Genomic DNA, 16,115 nt, shown 5'->3' with positions numbered 1-16,115 from the left:
TGATTGTGACCTTTATTTTTTGCCAAACATTTACAGAGAAACACATTTTTAAAATGAACTGCACACACTATAAAATCAACCTAGGCCTGAAAAACAGTAACAGAACTGTTTTGTCTCTTAACAAATTAGCTTTATATAAAAGCACAGAATTGGTTAGGGCTTAGTCTTTACTGGGTGCCATTTTTGTAGTCGAATCTCGTCCACATTAAACGGAATCGCAGCAATCCCATTCACTTTGGTGCAAGGCGTGACCTGAGTGTCGAGGTTGTTGTAGGTCCCCTGCTTTCAATACTTAATGTGCTCTCTAATTAGCAATTACATTTTAGATAATGGTATATAAACTGTTGCATGCCTGTAATTGGTCATGAGAATTTTAATGGATACGACGTAAATCAAATGGGACTGTTGTTATTAGTAATTATAAGCTGAGAAATGAATCCATTATTGCTTACTTGCAAAGCTTTCTGATGAATGTAAAAAAAACAAAACTTACAGAAAATTAAATGTCACCTCTTCACACAAAAAACTACTAATATAATAATCACTCCCGTTTTCAAACAAAATATTTTTCATTACACTAGAACAAAATTAAGACCTATAGCACTAATATCTTATCCATTTAACAGACAGCAGTGGAGTTTTGAGCTACAGAGTTCCCAGTGTCAAGATCAGTACAGCAAGAGGGCGCTACAACAAATCAAATGCAAATGAAACTGTATGCAGAATCATAACAATACATACATATCACTTTATATTGAATAGAATTATATCAACAACATTCAACTCAGCTTTTGGAATTCTAAATGATGCATTCAAAGTAAGATGAACAAAATCTCCAAAGTCTGTGACCGTAAAGCATGAAGAAAGTGTGTCAGCTATCAGTGATGTGCTGTTTTCTTTTTTTTTCACCGTGGAATGATTTTGTAGAAATATACCATCGCTTGGGCAAATTTATTGTGCCAGAAAAACTTACAGAAGTCCTAATGTGATGGGGTATGTTGGCACTTAAAAGCCACCACTATCAGGCAAGTTCTGCAAGTAAATTGTACTTTGATTAAAGAGGATTTACATTACATGTCCAGTCCACAATACAAATGATTTTTTTGAGGACTGCAGACTAAGGTGCTTTGTTGGACACTTCTACAGTCCAGGATATAAAAGGCTTTAAAATCCTAAGCGATTCGGTTTTTCATTTGCATAAAAAACGCATTACTATTTGAGATTTGTCTCAAGGCCATCAAAATGATAAATATTCTTAAAATCCTTTTTTTTTTTTTCTCCTTTTGTCAAAACATTTTCAGACTTGATCACTTGGGACATCACCTCCAGTGACCAAGCATAAGATGTGAAGTAAAGTCAGGAACACCCAACACACATACAGTATATTCATGCATTATTGACATCTCCCCTTTACCAGTCCCCTCTAAAACAAAGCTGAAAATGCAAACCACCACTGAACACCCGTAATCAGTTCTATCATTATTCCAAACCTCTGATATAATTAAACTAATAATTCTATTTGCATCAACAATGGAGGAAAAAACCATGGAGATGGTCTACAACACCTTATATCAAGTAGGATGTCAGCTATTCATATCCAAACTGAGGAAACACATTACCACCCTGTAGAAAAAGTTACATCAAAAAGGTGCCCTGTATAAAAAAATGAACCAATCTAGTCTCTCAATGATCTCTTGTAATAGGAAGGTACAAAACACATTGACCGAAAACAAAATATCAAGAAGAGTAATGACGTAATTTATGATTATGCAAGGATGTCTCTTTAACTCAAAATGGGAGGACGTCTGGCCGTATTTGTCTTTTGCTTCTTTGATAGGACACTGATAGTAAGTTAAAGCTTCTAAAATAAAACTCCAATAAAAGTTTTCATCTTTGCATGATCATATTTTAACAAAAAAGAACTTTGTTTATAATACAATTTTTTTTTTTTTTTTATCTGCACATTTCTGCAGAAGTCCTGAAATTGTGATAAAATCTGAATCTCAAAATGGGCTTCTGAAACTATGTCCTTTAGGTATACTTTTTTTTTTTTTTTTTTTTTTACATACAAATCAAAAGAAAATGTCAACAAAAACTAACAACTCATGACAATCATAACATTATTATCCAATATTATCTGACGTATCTTTCCATACTGTTTTGCCATCAAGATTTAATGGAAATAATGCTACATTTGTACTGAAAAGAGTAAAGAAAAGCATTTCAGCAGGCCTTGCACCCGTTAAGAGTGGACATTGAGTTCATCAGTCATTTCTCTCTGTAATAGAGCAAAAATGCTTTAAGTGACTCAGGAAGCGGTAAAGCCATTATTTGGTCTCTCAACACGCTCACTTGCTTGAGGATTTCAATGTCGCCAATGTCTCTTTCCTCCTCTTCCTCCTCCTCCACTTCCTTGTGTTCTTCCTCAGCATGCTCCTCCTCCTCCTCGCTCTCCACCATTTGAGGGATCAGCTGGTTGCCTACAAAAACGTAGGTGTTGATGCGTCGCCGTCGGCAGCGCCTGCGTTTGCGCTTCTGGGGAACTCTTTGCACCATCCCCTTCCCTTGACTATCCTCATTGGCCAGGTTTCTGAGAGTGCGGCGTATGTAGATCCGAGACAGATCCTGAAGGCTGCGGACAGTCACTGGGGCTGAGGACAAAGAGAGATGACACAGTCCTTCAGGGCAATGCGTCACGAAAATAAGAATAATCCATAAAACTGCACCAGTCTTTCAACTAGTTCGGCATACACAAGTGAGGCCGTCAAAGAGAGAACCGTGTCTCAGTATTTCAAGGAAAGGGAACAACTGGCTCTATAGAGCAGCTGCAGGGCGAGCTTTATATGTCAAAGCAAATATTGCTGACGGAATCGTCTCGTCACATCACTTTCAATGTACTGTCTGACTTTGAAATATTTCCTGCTTTAAACTTCAAGACCAGTTAGGCATAATAAAACACAAAGAGTTGTTTCCTTTTGTTTAGTTGAGGCTGGAGAACTTACGCAGCTGGACAGCGTCAGGCTTCTCTCCATCAGCTCTGCTCTGCTGGACCAAGGGGGCAAAGGACACCGCCAAGATGTTTTTACTCTCCCATGTGCACTGACCAGTCCTGGTTATCTGGGTCAGCTGCATGAAGAGACGAAACCTGAACTCAACACTTATAAAATATGAAATACTGTGTGACACTCGGGAGCAAGAATTAAGGGCCTATACCTGCAGTTCCTTCAAAATATAATTACGTCTTGCTTATTGTGCATTTAGTAAATGCCACCTGAATACAGATGATTCTTATGGGGACATGGTCGGTTTGATCCTCTGTATAAATACAGTGTTTGCTTATTAAATAACATGCACATCTAATGATCTTACTCCAAATTCTACGTGTTCATTATGGTTGGCAAATGTACATACACTGTGTAACCAAAGATAAACCTTGCCAGTGGAGATTGAAAAAAAAAGCCCCTTACATTTGCATACTTGCTGCTGTATCAAATAGATGCATGACAAATGAACTCCATTTCCACACTTGCTTTGTACGTGACCAAATTACTGCCAATAGGCTTAAAGAACTATCTAACAGACTGAAAAAAGGTCTGAGCATCAACAAGACAGGGCGGTAGCTTTTTAAAGGAAAAAAAATCTCAAAAAGGTGTACAAATGAATGGACCAGACGCTAAGGGTGGGGAATATGGATAACTCCTTTATCGAAGCAAGTTTTAAATTTATATCGCAATATAGATGTATGAATTTATTTTTCAGAAAATCAATTGAGAAATTGTTACTGGATAAAAATTCTTAATTATAATAATGCAAAAATCATACAAAATAAATTTATAACCTTAATTTAATCAGTTTTTAATCTAAAAAAATGCCCGAAATTAAGTTTAAAAACTACTAAAATATATATATATATATATATATATAATTTTAAAGAATAGCTACTAAACTAACAGTATAAAAAATCCCTGACAGTACAAAATCGATCTGCAAATTATGTTCTCCATTAATTGATGGGATTGTTTGGTCCATAAAATGGAGAAAAAAAAATCTGAAAACATCAATGACTTTACATTTTCCCACAGCTCAAGGTGACGTCTTCAAATGTCTTGTTTTGTCAGACCACAGTCAAAGCTCAGATATTTAGTTTACTATAATGTAAAACAACGAAAAGTAGCAAATTCTGACACAGATGGAGCCGTCAAATGTTTCATGTAGGTTTGCTGCTAAAGAATAGTCAACTAATTTTGTAGATTGAGTAATGTGTTATTCTCCTAATCCTTGCAGTTATGGTGTACATCATCATCATATCACCCACCCAATCGGCCACATCATCAAAATGTCTGCTGGTATGAGAAGTTAGATATGTAAGGCATGGCCCTAAGTAGATGACAGATATCTGGTTGCTCAGGCCATAACAAGTAATTACCAGTCCACAGGCAATAATCAAAACATAATTTAACCACATGAGGCTATGGACTCATCATGCATGGTAATAAAGTGAGTGTATATCTTGGTAGGGAGTGGTGAAATGGTTTCCGGGGAGCATTCAAGTGGCACACAACAGGTCCATTAATACCAGCAGACACTGAAGATGCCTTAAAGGCAAATGTATGGTTCATCCATTCATAGCCATCATGTTTAATGTACTTCATTCAATATAATAATGCTCACTGTCAGAGTGCAAGGTCTCAGTTGCGATTGCTTATTTTTCTTTTAAAATAGCCACAATACAGATTACATTTATATTGTATCTGTTTAAGCTGGGCATGTTTAAAATTGTGTTTTATTTAAGGGTCATAAATGACCAATGCTAACAGTAATTCCTGAGCGTTTGCATTGAAATCCTTTTATGTTTTTGAGAGTGCCTACCAACATAAAGCACAGAACATACAGATATAGTTCAAGATGTCATCTATATCATGTGATTCATTACTATATATAATATACAAGATGAGTTCAAAGCTTGCTTCTTAAAGTTGCTTCTTCACATAGTACTCTACCCAGCCAAATCTTTGAAGATACTAATCATACAGTACGCCAGCATTTTCAAAAATGTTTGCCCTCCTCATACTAAATGTTTCATATTTGTCTACTCTGTAGAGTGATAATAAAAAGCTTGTATTTTTTTGGAGGTGGGGAGTATACTGGCTGGGTGCTGATGAAGGGCCACAACAAAGAGGAAAAACAAGATATTAAAAATTATTCACACTAGTGTGGATATGGCCTGAGTGGGTATGACTTGAAGCGCTTTCATGCCATTTAGATTTTACATCTCTGTAGATTTTAGATCTCTGATCAAAATTATGCGAATTTCTCCATTAATTATAAGTGTGCACAGGCCGTTTTTGTTCTTACTAAAGCCTTCTACCTTCTTTAAAAACACAGCATAACATCTGATTGTTTTCTTCTCTGAAATCATTTCAGAGCGCACTGACAACCTAATCCAAATATCCAATCTTAGTCATGCTTTGCTTCTTTTTCCTTTAAATTCTTTGACCATTAATTTGTCGAGATAATTACCCTCCTTACTGGAAAAAGTTCCTGCCAACCATTTTCTCCAACACCTTCCCAAAAAATTCTAAATGCCCTCTTACATGCCCCACAGTCTGTACACACTCACACATCCACCGTTTTAAATAAAACCTGTATTTATACAGCCCTGTTTGGGCTCCCCAGGCAGCTTCTCAAATCCAGGGGCAGTTGTGGCTCAATAATGCATGTGAAAGTTGCATAAGTTGCATAACCAGTCTTGTAGGTCAAAGCTATTTTACCGTTTTCCCTCATGTGTTAGCATTTTGAATAGCAATCATGATGTGTTGATTATGTATCATTCTGATAGCTTGAAGCACTTACCTGATCCTCTATAGGCATCACCAGAATGCCTCCAATTTTGAGCAGTACTTTCATGTAATTTTCATGGTCTTTCTGCACTCCTGCGCCACAATAGATGCGATCATATTGGTGACTGTCTGCTGAGATTTCAAGGCAATTCCCCACCACAAAGATGGGTTCACAGAACTCAAACCTGTGAAAAAAAGTATAGTGAATAAAATCCAACTCATCCAAGGCTCATTGCATTTGTGAGCTATCACACAATTATGCAGATTAGATGAGTAGAACTAGAGAGATTTAAATGTATTTAATTTGCAAGACAAAGTCTTATATGGTCCACAAGAGAAAAACGGGCAGGTAAAACTGCTACTAGTGCCTGTGGTTTGAACCAGTTTTTGTTAAAAGGAATAAGCTAATCTAAAGATCACTAATTTACATGTTCTATCTTTTTAACTGCTGTTTTTACACAGAATAAACAAACGAGATTATCTAACATGAGTTTTAGGAGGTGCTGGTAGACAGATTTTGTAATGTTCAGACAGTGCCAGGGTAGCTGTTAGGGGTGCACGATATTGAAAAAATGTGATATTGCGATATCGATAATGAATATTGCGATATCGATATTAATTTTGATATTTTTAAACATATGTAAAATTACCAAAGTTATGGGAAAACGCATCAAAATAGATTTATAACAAATAAAACGAGTTTTCTTACAACACAAGGTTTATTTCAACTGACAGTCATATTGGACTGGTCCAACATGTGTCTACAGAACAGGACATGTTTTACTGCTTGGACAGTATAAAATAAATAAATAAAGAGCATGTCTATAGAACAGGACATGTTCTACTGGTTGTATATACACGACTACAGTATAAAAAACAATGCAATGCACATCTGTTGGCTTAAAGCCAAAGTATTTCCAAGCTACCGAGGAGAAGGCATTACCCTACAGTCACATTAGCTACAAGAGACAGCTACCATTCATTTTCAATGGGAGTAGCCGTTTGGCCACGAGCGACTGCCAATCAGAGTGAAGGCAGCGTGAGGGCAGCGTGACGTATGTCAGTGGCTCAAGTCGAAGAAAATAATTCAAGATGGCGGACAACGCTTCAGGACATCGTATTTATGTATATATCTGATATGTTTGGCATTTAATCTCATATATTGTGTTACTTTTATCGAGAAATAAATACTTTTAAATCCAAAAACATCGTTCTTGTGACTTAACAATACCTCTGAAGTAACTTTTAAGACGTGGTTTAAGGTAGCACCGGAGAATTTCTGTTTACTGTTGCCAAGCAACCAGGGGTAGGCTAGGCACGCCCAGGAGCACCACAAGCGAGTGCATGTCGCTCTCTTTTGTAGCTAATATTTTTGGCCTCTAAAGTTTCTTTTCAATCTGTTATTTCGTCGTCTCCCAGAGCAACACTCATTTTCTTACTTTTGTGTTCTTTTTGCTCCACTCTTCGCTCTCTCTTTAGCTCCTTTCTTTTCTTTCGCTTCGTTTTATGGTTCTGCGGAGGCTCCACGTTGTGTGCGTCGAGCATGTGGGTGTGTGTGGTAGAGCGAAGAAAAGGTGAGAGAGTGACGGCGATTTTCTTCGGAGCGAGTAGTGACCGTAGAGTGTTAGTGAGAGAAACTTAAGTGTCTCCCCTGTTCTTTCTGACCACGGTGGAAAATCTGTAGCAGGAAAAGTTAACCCTCTCCTTGATTTCATGTTGTTTATGGAGAAGGAGAACCAGGAAATGAGTCGGGGGAAATACAACGCTACCGAGTGATGTGTATTTTTCGAGAGGTGCATCAAAGAGTATAGACGTAACAAGAGGAGAAACTCAATGGAACTGCAGCTCCGCCATCTTGGACTGAATGTAACACAACGTTCTATTGAGTTTCTCCTCTTGTTGCTTCTATACTCTTTGGGTACATGTCGGGCGGGATGCAACGCAAACAAAATATCGCTTAATTATCGCGAGACTTTCGGTATAATATCGCGCAACGTGATATCGCGATAACGATATTGAGTCGATATATTGTGCACCCCTAGTAGCTGTTCTGGCTTTTTTATGCTAAGCTAGGCTAACCAGCTGCTGGCTTTAGCCTTATAATTTCCAGACAGATCTGAGAGTGGTGTCGACCTTTCCATCAATGCTCATTTGCTTTCTCGGCAAGAAAGCAAATGAGCATATTTGCCTAAATGAAATATTCCTTTAAAGCATGTACTTACTTATCAAAGCTGTCACTATTCTTTATGAAATCATCCAGTTTCTCTCTGGCATATTCAACTACGTCCTTATGGAGCTCAACTCCATGGTTCACACCAAATGGCCCTTTGAAAGAAAAACAGGAACAATATTTTCTTTAAAAACAATCCCATCATAGCATTACATACAACCTATTGTGCTTTCATGGAGAGCTGAAACAATTAATTGTTGTATTGATTGACAAGAAATTAATCAATAATAAATCATTTTCCTAGCAAAAATGCCAAATTTGCTGATTTTCTTTGTTTTATGAGTTTTGGATTGTTGACAAAACAAGCAATTTGTAGATGGTGCCTTGGGCTTTAGGATAGATAGATAGATAGATAGATAGATAGATAGATAGATATATATATTTTTTTTTTTACATTTTACAGACCACACAATTATTCCATAAATCAGAAAAATAATCGTCACAATAAATCGAAAATTAAAATCCTAGCAGTCCTATTATCACTGATGCTGATTTGTGTTCACGCAGTGTACATTTGTATAGTAAATTCATTTAACCTAGATTTTACAGAACACCTGAGCACTTCCCACATATGATAAACACAGCTGGGTACACTATGCTTACCTATGATAAGGGCAACCATTGTGCTCAGGTAGCCAGTTCCACTGCCCAGATTGAGGAAAGAAAGTCCAGGCTGCAGCTTGAGGGCCTCCATCACCTCAGAGTATATACACGGAGCAGACAGGTGGATGTTGCCATGCTTCCACGCCAAGTCTTTGTAGGCACTGTCCCTGTAGCCGTCCAGATAGTAGTCACCACGGTCTATGGCTCGGAAAGCCTGTTCAACTTTTTCTGTGCGAATATACTGGGCCTCCTTAAGATTATCAATGAGGTCGTCATTGTCCTCCCCAGCGCTCACGGCTCCCCCCATGGTGAAAAGAGAAGAGGAAACACAAGGGCCAAACTCGTACTCAGGATGAGTGATTCCTCCTCACAGTGGCATGGAGAGTGGCTGACCTAAAGGATGCTGCCGCTGCGACTCCTCGAGCGTCAGAGTTTAGACTTCGGTCATGTCCAGGCAGCAAGTGACCTGAGAAAAAATATATAAACACGTTAGGGCAACATGCCTGCTAGGGAATACAGTGTCTGCTTAAATCAAGTATATGCAGATTTAACATGCTGATAAAAGTGTAGATGTATTAATCTTCTCCCACAACTGGGATCGTCTTTTTGATGAAAAATTAACAACCGTGAGAGAAACAGACTAAAGAATGAATGAAGAGTCCTATAGCAGTTTTTTTCCAAGTAAATTTCCTGTCAGGATGAGTTTTTTTTAAAAGAACCAATGAAATAACTGTAGCCGTATCCATTTGAATATTTATTACAAACCAAAAGGTCACGTTTGAAAACAATCCAATAATACAACATTAAAGCCTCTGTAAACCCACAAAGGTGATTTCAGTTATTCTGGCTGATTAGTCACAAATTTCATCTACCAATAAGGATGATAAAGATGTCATTTGTCCTGCCCGAACAGATGCAACAAAGCTAAAAGGAGGCTCAGGAAAATGTCACTCAATCGGTCTTTACACCCCCACACAGTCCTGGGAAGAGGTCTAATCAGCCAGGTTAACTAAAACACCTGTGTGGTTGTCCAGGGCCTTTAAGGCATTTTAATGATTTGAATTGATCATATAATTTGTGAGCCTTCAGATTACTATTTTGCATATGACATTGCCTCCACTTCAGAGATTAACCTCTTCCGTTAACACCTGTTGTTTACTCGTATTCAGTGTATATACAGTAGGCCTTCTTCCCAACAGACATTCTTCATGATGGCTCCATTCAATTTAGGTTTACGGTCCCTGGTATAATACATGCTGGCTCACTAGCAGAGCTTTATGGAACAGAGCCATCATTAATGTAATTTGTTACACCTGAGATTTCCCTGCATATAAATTATAAAATATCTGTTGTGAAAAAAGCTCTATTCGTCATGCTATGTACTACATGCACAGTGTAATGTGCTGTATACTGAATATATTGATTTTTAGAGCTGAAACGATTAGTTTAATTGATTAGTCAAATGCCAATAATTCACTGCTTCACTCAATCGGGGCAATTAAAACTGTTCTCTGCTGATCTGAAAGTTCCTTACATTGTGAGTACTGAGCTACTGGCTTCACTATGTAATACTATTAAGTACCACATCGTAGCAATAAAGAGGAAATTCCTACCACATGCTGGTTTTTAAACATTTTATAGATGCTTTGATGACTAAAATACCCCACACTGGCACAGAGTGAAAGGGTATAGCTGGAGATGCAGCCGAGGGAGACAGGTCTTGGATTGCCTCTCTGCCTTCTCAGCATCTCCACATCTGACTCAGCTAATAAAGATTAAATTCAGGGGTGACTTTGTAGTAGAGGCCTGGTAAGGGTAATTTTCCATTGGCTCTTTCTCACAGGCAAAAAGAATCATTGATTCATTCACCATCACTGATTGTACACAAGTGTATTTTTTTCCCCTAGTTTTTCCCCTCTACCCCCTCTGTATTGCATAGTCCTGTGAGTTGCCTGCAGTTTAATGAAAATCCAGAAAAATGGGTCAGGCGAGGTATACTACAAGCAAATTGCTTTTGGGCACTGCTGTACAGTGTTACAATGATAATCCAGAGTCTTGTAACAGGGGTCATCATTTACCCACTCGTTTGAGACGAATCAAAAAGGACCAGATAGGTAATAACATTTGTTGTTATAGTGAAGCTATTCCTGTACAGAAAAGAAATCCCTCTTTTGCAAACAGGAATTCACTGCTAAAGACACTGGATGTCCCGGGTTTTTGGTGTGAATGGAAAGTGCATTGACGCCATGTCAGGTCATGACTTGCTGCTATGACCCAGCTAGGGACAACAACACTGAACCACGCAGGATGACGAAACATGTAACAGATCCTCCGGCTACACAAGATCAACTCTAGTGCTGTAACTAAACACCAAAGGCCTGTTTAGGCAGCACCCCGGCATGTACACACTGCTGATCAGCAGACCTGTGCGAGGTACACTGATAATCCACATGATTACAAGCATTTACAGTGTAAAGTTAGACATTTTATCAGCTAATATGCAGATCTGTCAGCAAAAGAAATGACGTCAATGCCTCTGTGGCAAAATGCCAGAGCGATATAATTCTTCTTAGTAGAAAACAATCATGTGTATCAATAAATCTCATAATAAATCTACAGTCACAAGTCTCATGTTTCCATTTGTGATGTTGTAACGACAGCAAATTTTTTTGTAATGATTTGTGCTTAAAGTTACAATAGACATAAAAAATATGTTTTCGTAAACATTCAAACCTGTGAATTTACATTTCTTGACTCCAGTGAGTGAATGATTTTTCCTATATCCACTACAGCAGAAATTTGAGCATGTTAGGTTCACATTGAAGGATAACCATCGAAGGATAAGATTAAAGACTTTAAGATTAAAGAAAGTGTAATTAATGAGATCTAGCTGCATGGAAAATAAATTCAGTGACATTTTTCTCTGCAATGTCAAACTTATTAATGTTATTATTAATACATGTGAACAAATGTGCTCTACAAATGCAAATTCCATAGAAGCACTCATTTGTTTTGCTCCAAAAAAAAAAAAAAAAAAAAAAAAATATATATATATATATATATATATATATATATATATATATATATATATATATATATATATATATATATATATATATATATATCCTTTCCTTAAAAACGAATGACCCAATTCCCATTAAATCTGCTATGGATATCAGTGGCATGCACAACATAAATCATAATGATTTTGGTCACCCTATGACCTTTTTTCTAGCACCACTGTTTCATTAAAATTTTACATAATATACTTCAAAATGTGATGTTTGCAGAATACGTTTCAATAACCTACAGTACTAACCTCTCCTCTAGTGTCAAACCCAGGGGAAACCCTTTACACATAATGTCTCATTGCATATTCCAGAGCAGATAGTTACTGTCACAAGTTTATGCTTTAAATAAATTGTTTTGACCCCCATGACCATAGGCCATTTTTCCACTTCTATTAAAAGGCCACATTGATCTTCTGTTTGACAAACTGGTACAAATCTGTTGTCGATCCAGGAATTAAAAAAAAAAATATATATATATATACACACACACATTTAAAAAAAAATCCATTACAGTGGTATGTCTTTCTCTCTAGTTATAAAGTTTTTGGCAATGTTTGTGGTAGTATAAGATCAAGACTTTCATTCCCACAACTACACAAGATGTCCCATATTCTAACAAGTCGCTCACCATAATGAGCCCTTCCTTTAGTATCGTCCTCAGACTGGTATATAAGGGACTGGCATGAAAACCTCTGAAGATTTTTATGCTCAGCAGTGGTTGTGGATAAATCCTTTTAATTTAGGTAACAATGTGACTTTCATCTGACTCCATCCCCAGGCTAGTGGTAAAGACCTTATGGTGCAATCTTTATTTATGCAACTTTGACCACTGGACTCTGAGTTAATTAGCCACATACAGCCAGATGATGCGACAGTAGAAACTTTTGTTGTACCAGGCAACAGGAACCGTGTGAGTGAGTGTGAAATGGAAACAACTCAAATTTTCTAAATTTACCAGGACTTCAGTTGTTTCTTATTTTCCTCTGGACCCTCTCACTTTTGCTCCAATTGACTCTGCATATTTATATTTAAAAAGAGGTCATACAGTTTTGGGATAAACGTTTTCAACTCAAGCAGATGTGTCTTTCCCTCAATTTGTGGCACCTGGATGAACCTGCAACTCGGTCTTGCATTGCATACATTTTATCTGTTTTTGTTTTTCTAATGTGTGATGAGAATGATTGCATCACAAGGATGCCAGCGAGGCCATGACCTTTAAGTGTCTTATATTGCTGCCAACACTTTGTCACAGAAGTGTTCATTTAACAGGAGCTAAAGGTTATAGTGGAATAATTGATTAGTAGACTGTTATTGGCAACAATTTTGATAACTTTAATTAATCCTTTGTCTTTTTTAAAAAGAGAAAACTGGCAAACATGAATTGGTTCCACCTTCTGAAATGCGAAGATGTCCTTTATATATTTTATATTAAACTGAATATATCTGGGTTTTAGAATGATGATGGGACGAAACGAGACATCTGAAGATGCCTCCTTGGGCACATTTTATATACAAAACTATAACTTGACCAAAAGATAATTTGTTAATTGCAGCCCTAGTCATTAGGATTTGTGTAGAGGATTCAGTTGCGAGGATCTGCTGCTTTTTTGTCTTATGCGACAGTTAACTGAATCTTTAAATTGTGAAGGGCATTTTTCACAATTTTTATATAAAGACCAAACAAGAATCTAATATGCAGATTAACGGATATTGACAATAATCAGCACCAGCTGTGCGTAAGTTCAAATTTAGCCATAAATTATTACTAATTAACTAATACCAATTATTAATTAATACTATTAATTATAATTATGAAGTTGTGACTTATGCATTACTAAAATAAGTGGTTGCACCACAGAGATCAGTTACAACATAACTCTAAGTAACAAATAGTTACACATGCCTCTAGGGTATAATGTAAATGAAAATGTCACAGAAACTGCAGTTTTTTTGACACACAGCATCATCTTTCCATTAATTGCATGCTGTTTTGCAATAGAATAATAGTAGAGACCCAATTTATTTAAATTTAATAAATCGATCTAGCTTTCTATGATGTGCTACGATGCCATGTGGCTCATGCCAGCCAGAAAGCTAATGCAAACGGTAACCATGACAGGGAGCTCTATCTTTGATCTTGATTGGCCCCTTTCCTTAATTATAAAACAGGTGTACCACTGCAACACTACTCTAGTGTTGACTTTGCACCCTAACTTCTATTGAATAGAATTTACACATAGCTGGTGCAACCCAGTGCTGTAGTTGCACACCTAGGGCCCTATTTTAACGATCTAAGTGCATGGCGTGAAACGCCTGGCGGAGGTGCATTTAAGGCGAATCCACTTTGTGTGTGTGTGTGTGTGTGTGTGTGTGTGTGTGTGTGTGTGTGTGTGTGTGTGTGTGTAACAAGCATAGTGTGCGCTCGCTGTGCACGAGCATGGGCGCATTTTACTAATGCACTGTTAAAATAACAATGAAATGCTGCGTTATTGGTCTAAAGTCCAGGTTTTTGTTGGTCAATGGCGAGATCACTTTCCACTGCCTCAAGATAGCAATACGCCAAGAATGCACCTGAACGCACCTCCCTGCAAGACCAAGCACGTCCATGGGCGCACAGATGGGCAAGGTGCATTTGCTATTTAAACGATGTGGGCACTGGACGGGAACTTGACAACTGCATCGGTCTTAAACTAGCAAAGGCACTTGCGTCGGACTTTGCGCTGCGCCAGGTGCAAGATAGGGCCCCTAGTCTTCCTAACTGTTTATTCAACTGTATGGTACTTTGCATTATTTTCTAAGGTGTTTCCAATATTGTTGAACACACCTTCAATCACTTATAGCAGGGATGTTGCTTCACGTCATACAGATGTTCCTATATTCCCACAACTGACACCTGATGAAGCCAATCAGCTCTCTACCTGATCACGTGCTGCAGTTGCCACACAGACAGCGGCGCGTCAGCCAATCAGCGGCCTGGACACTTTCTGCACTGCGTGTGACGATGGAGCAAAACAACAACAGCGTTTTCGTGAAATGTTGTCAAGCGATATTAATCACGGCTGTTTTCTAAAATCCGGCCCGACCACATCTGTGAGAAATACATGGCGAGTGAAGCATGCATTACACGAGCTGACAAATACTAAACAGAGACTGTGTGCTTGTGCATACATCCAGCTTTTGTTCCTACTTGTCGACCATAAACGCTGCTGGCCAGCTCTCTGCAGTGCGAGTAACCTCAATCTTTTAGCAGCGACTAGCTAAATGTGTTATTAAAAAAAAAAGAGGCTGAAATATCCCTGCATGTTTGATTTCAACTGCTGTAGAAAAATCCCACGAAAACAAACAAATAACATTGATTCCTCGGAGCTTCTTCCGCCTCATAAACTCGAGCTCGCGCACACATCAAAATGAAAGAAGCAAAAAATGTCAGTTTTGCAGACGTTGGTAAAAATGGGTTTACATTTAAGAGTTAAAAGTTAACATATAGCGTCGGGACAACGCCATCGGAGTTGCTAATAAATCTGGCTTACGTTCGCTTTTGTGGGCCTGAGTGCGCCATCATCAAAACAGAGACAAAGCAGGTTAGGTAAGCTCGCGTCTTTATCCTGCCAGCTAGCAAACACACGAAAACAGCGAGTGTGGAGTGTCACGTTTAATAAAGCTAACACAATTATTATGCTGCTTACTATACAAACCAGCTAGCTAACTTACACACACAAACAATAGTTATTTTGAAATAAATAAATACAAATACTCACAACAATAATGCCGTGTCGCATTTACTTACTCCTTGTAACTGGATGCTTTGTGCAATGCGACGGTCAGTGACTTTCAGACGTTAGCAGCCTCCTTTTTTAAAGGCTAACTGCTAGTAAACTGTGCTAAATAGTTAGCTGGTTCGGATGAAAAGGTAAACTAATAACGGCGAGCCGTTGTGTCGAAGTGAAGAAGAAGAAGACAGAAGCAGCTGAGAGGATGTAAACACACGTCACGTGGTTTAACATGTCGATAGAGGGAGGCACTGTTGCTCACATCCATCTACAATATGTATCTTTCTATTGAACAGTAGGCTATATATTTTTCTACATGCACTTTTTGGAGTGTTTTAGTCAAATAATTTTACTACAGAGAAGATTCCAGATATTAGAGTGTCAATCAATCAATCAGAATCAATCAATCAATCTGTCCAGGAAAGCATTTATTTTACAATAATTCTGCCTAGGTTTTTACAATTTCAAAGGCTCTTTTACCTGTAGCTTTTAGTGTAGGCCTACATGTACTATACTTAGTATAGATAATATAGATAGATTTTTTTATTTTTTTTACATTTTTTTTTAATCTATCTTCGATAAAGGTTTAGTTTTATTCAGG

General features: G+C 37.8%; 1 protein-coding gene across 2 annotated transcripts; it reads right to left on the bottom strand.

Annotated features, from left to right (window-relative positions):
- pcmtd1 (protein-L-isoaspartate (D-aspartate) O-methyltransferase domain containing 1) lies at positions 1-15,766 on the bottom strand. 2 transcript variants are annotated; one of them, XM_031294067.2, is made up of 6 exons: positions 15,506-15,766; positions 8,674-9,139; positions 8,063-8,165; positions 5,854-6,025; positions 3,003-3,126; positions 1-2,651 (listed from the first exon to the last, which is right to left on the bottom strand). In XM_031294067.2, exons 2-6 carry the CDS (start codon positions 8,978-8,980, stop codon positions 2,269-2,271), a joined length of 1,089 nt encoding a protein of 362 aa, XP_031149927.1. In that variant the 5' UTR covers positions 8,981-9,139; positions 15,506-15,766; the 3' UTR covers positions 1-2,268. The 2 variants fall into 2 exon arrangements, with proteins under 2 accessions (XP_031149927.1, XP_031149928.1); XM_031294068.2 differs by having other exon boundaries at positions 15,532-15,764.
- Positions 15,767-16,115: the final 349 nt, after the last annotated feature.

The sequence above is a fragment of the Sander lucioperca genome, chromosome 9 (genome assembly GCF_008315115.2).
Source record: "Sander lucioperca isolate FBNREF2018 chromosome 9, SLUC_FBN_1.2, whole genome shotgun sequence".
Taxonomy (NCBI): domain Eukaryota; kingdom Metazoa; phylum Chordata; class Actinopteri; order Perciformes; family Percidae; genus Sander; species Sander lucioperca.
This window is presented reverse-complemented; position numbering and strand designations above follow the sequence as displayed.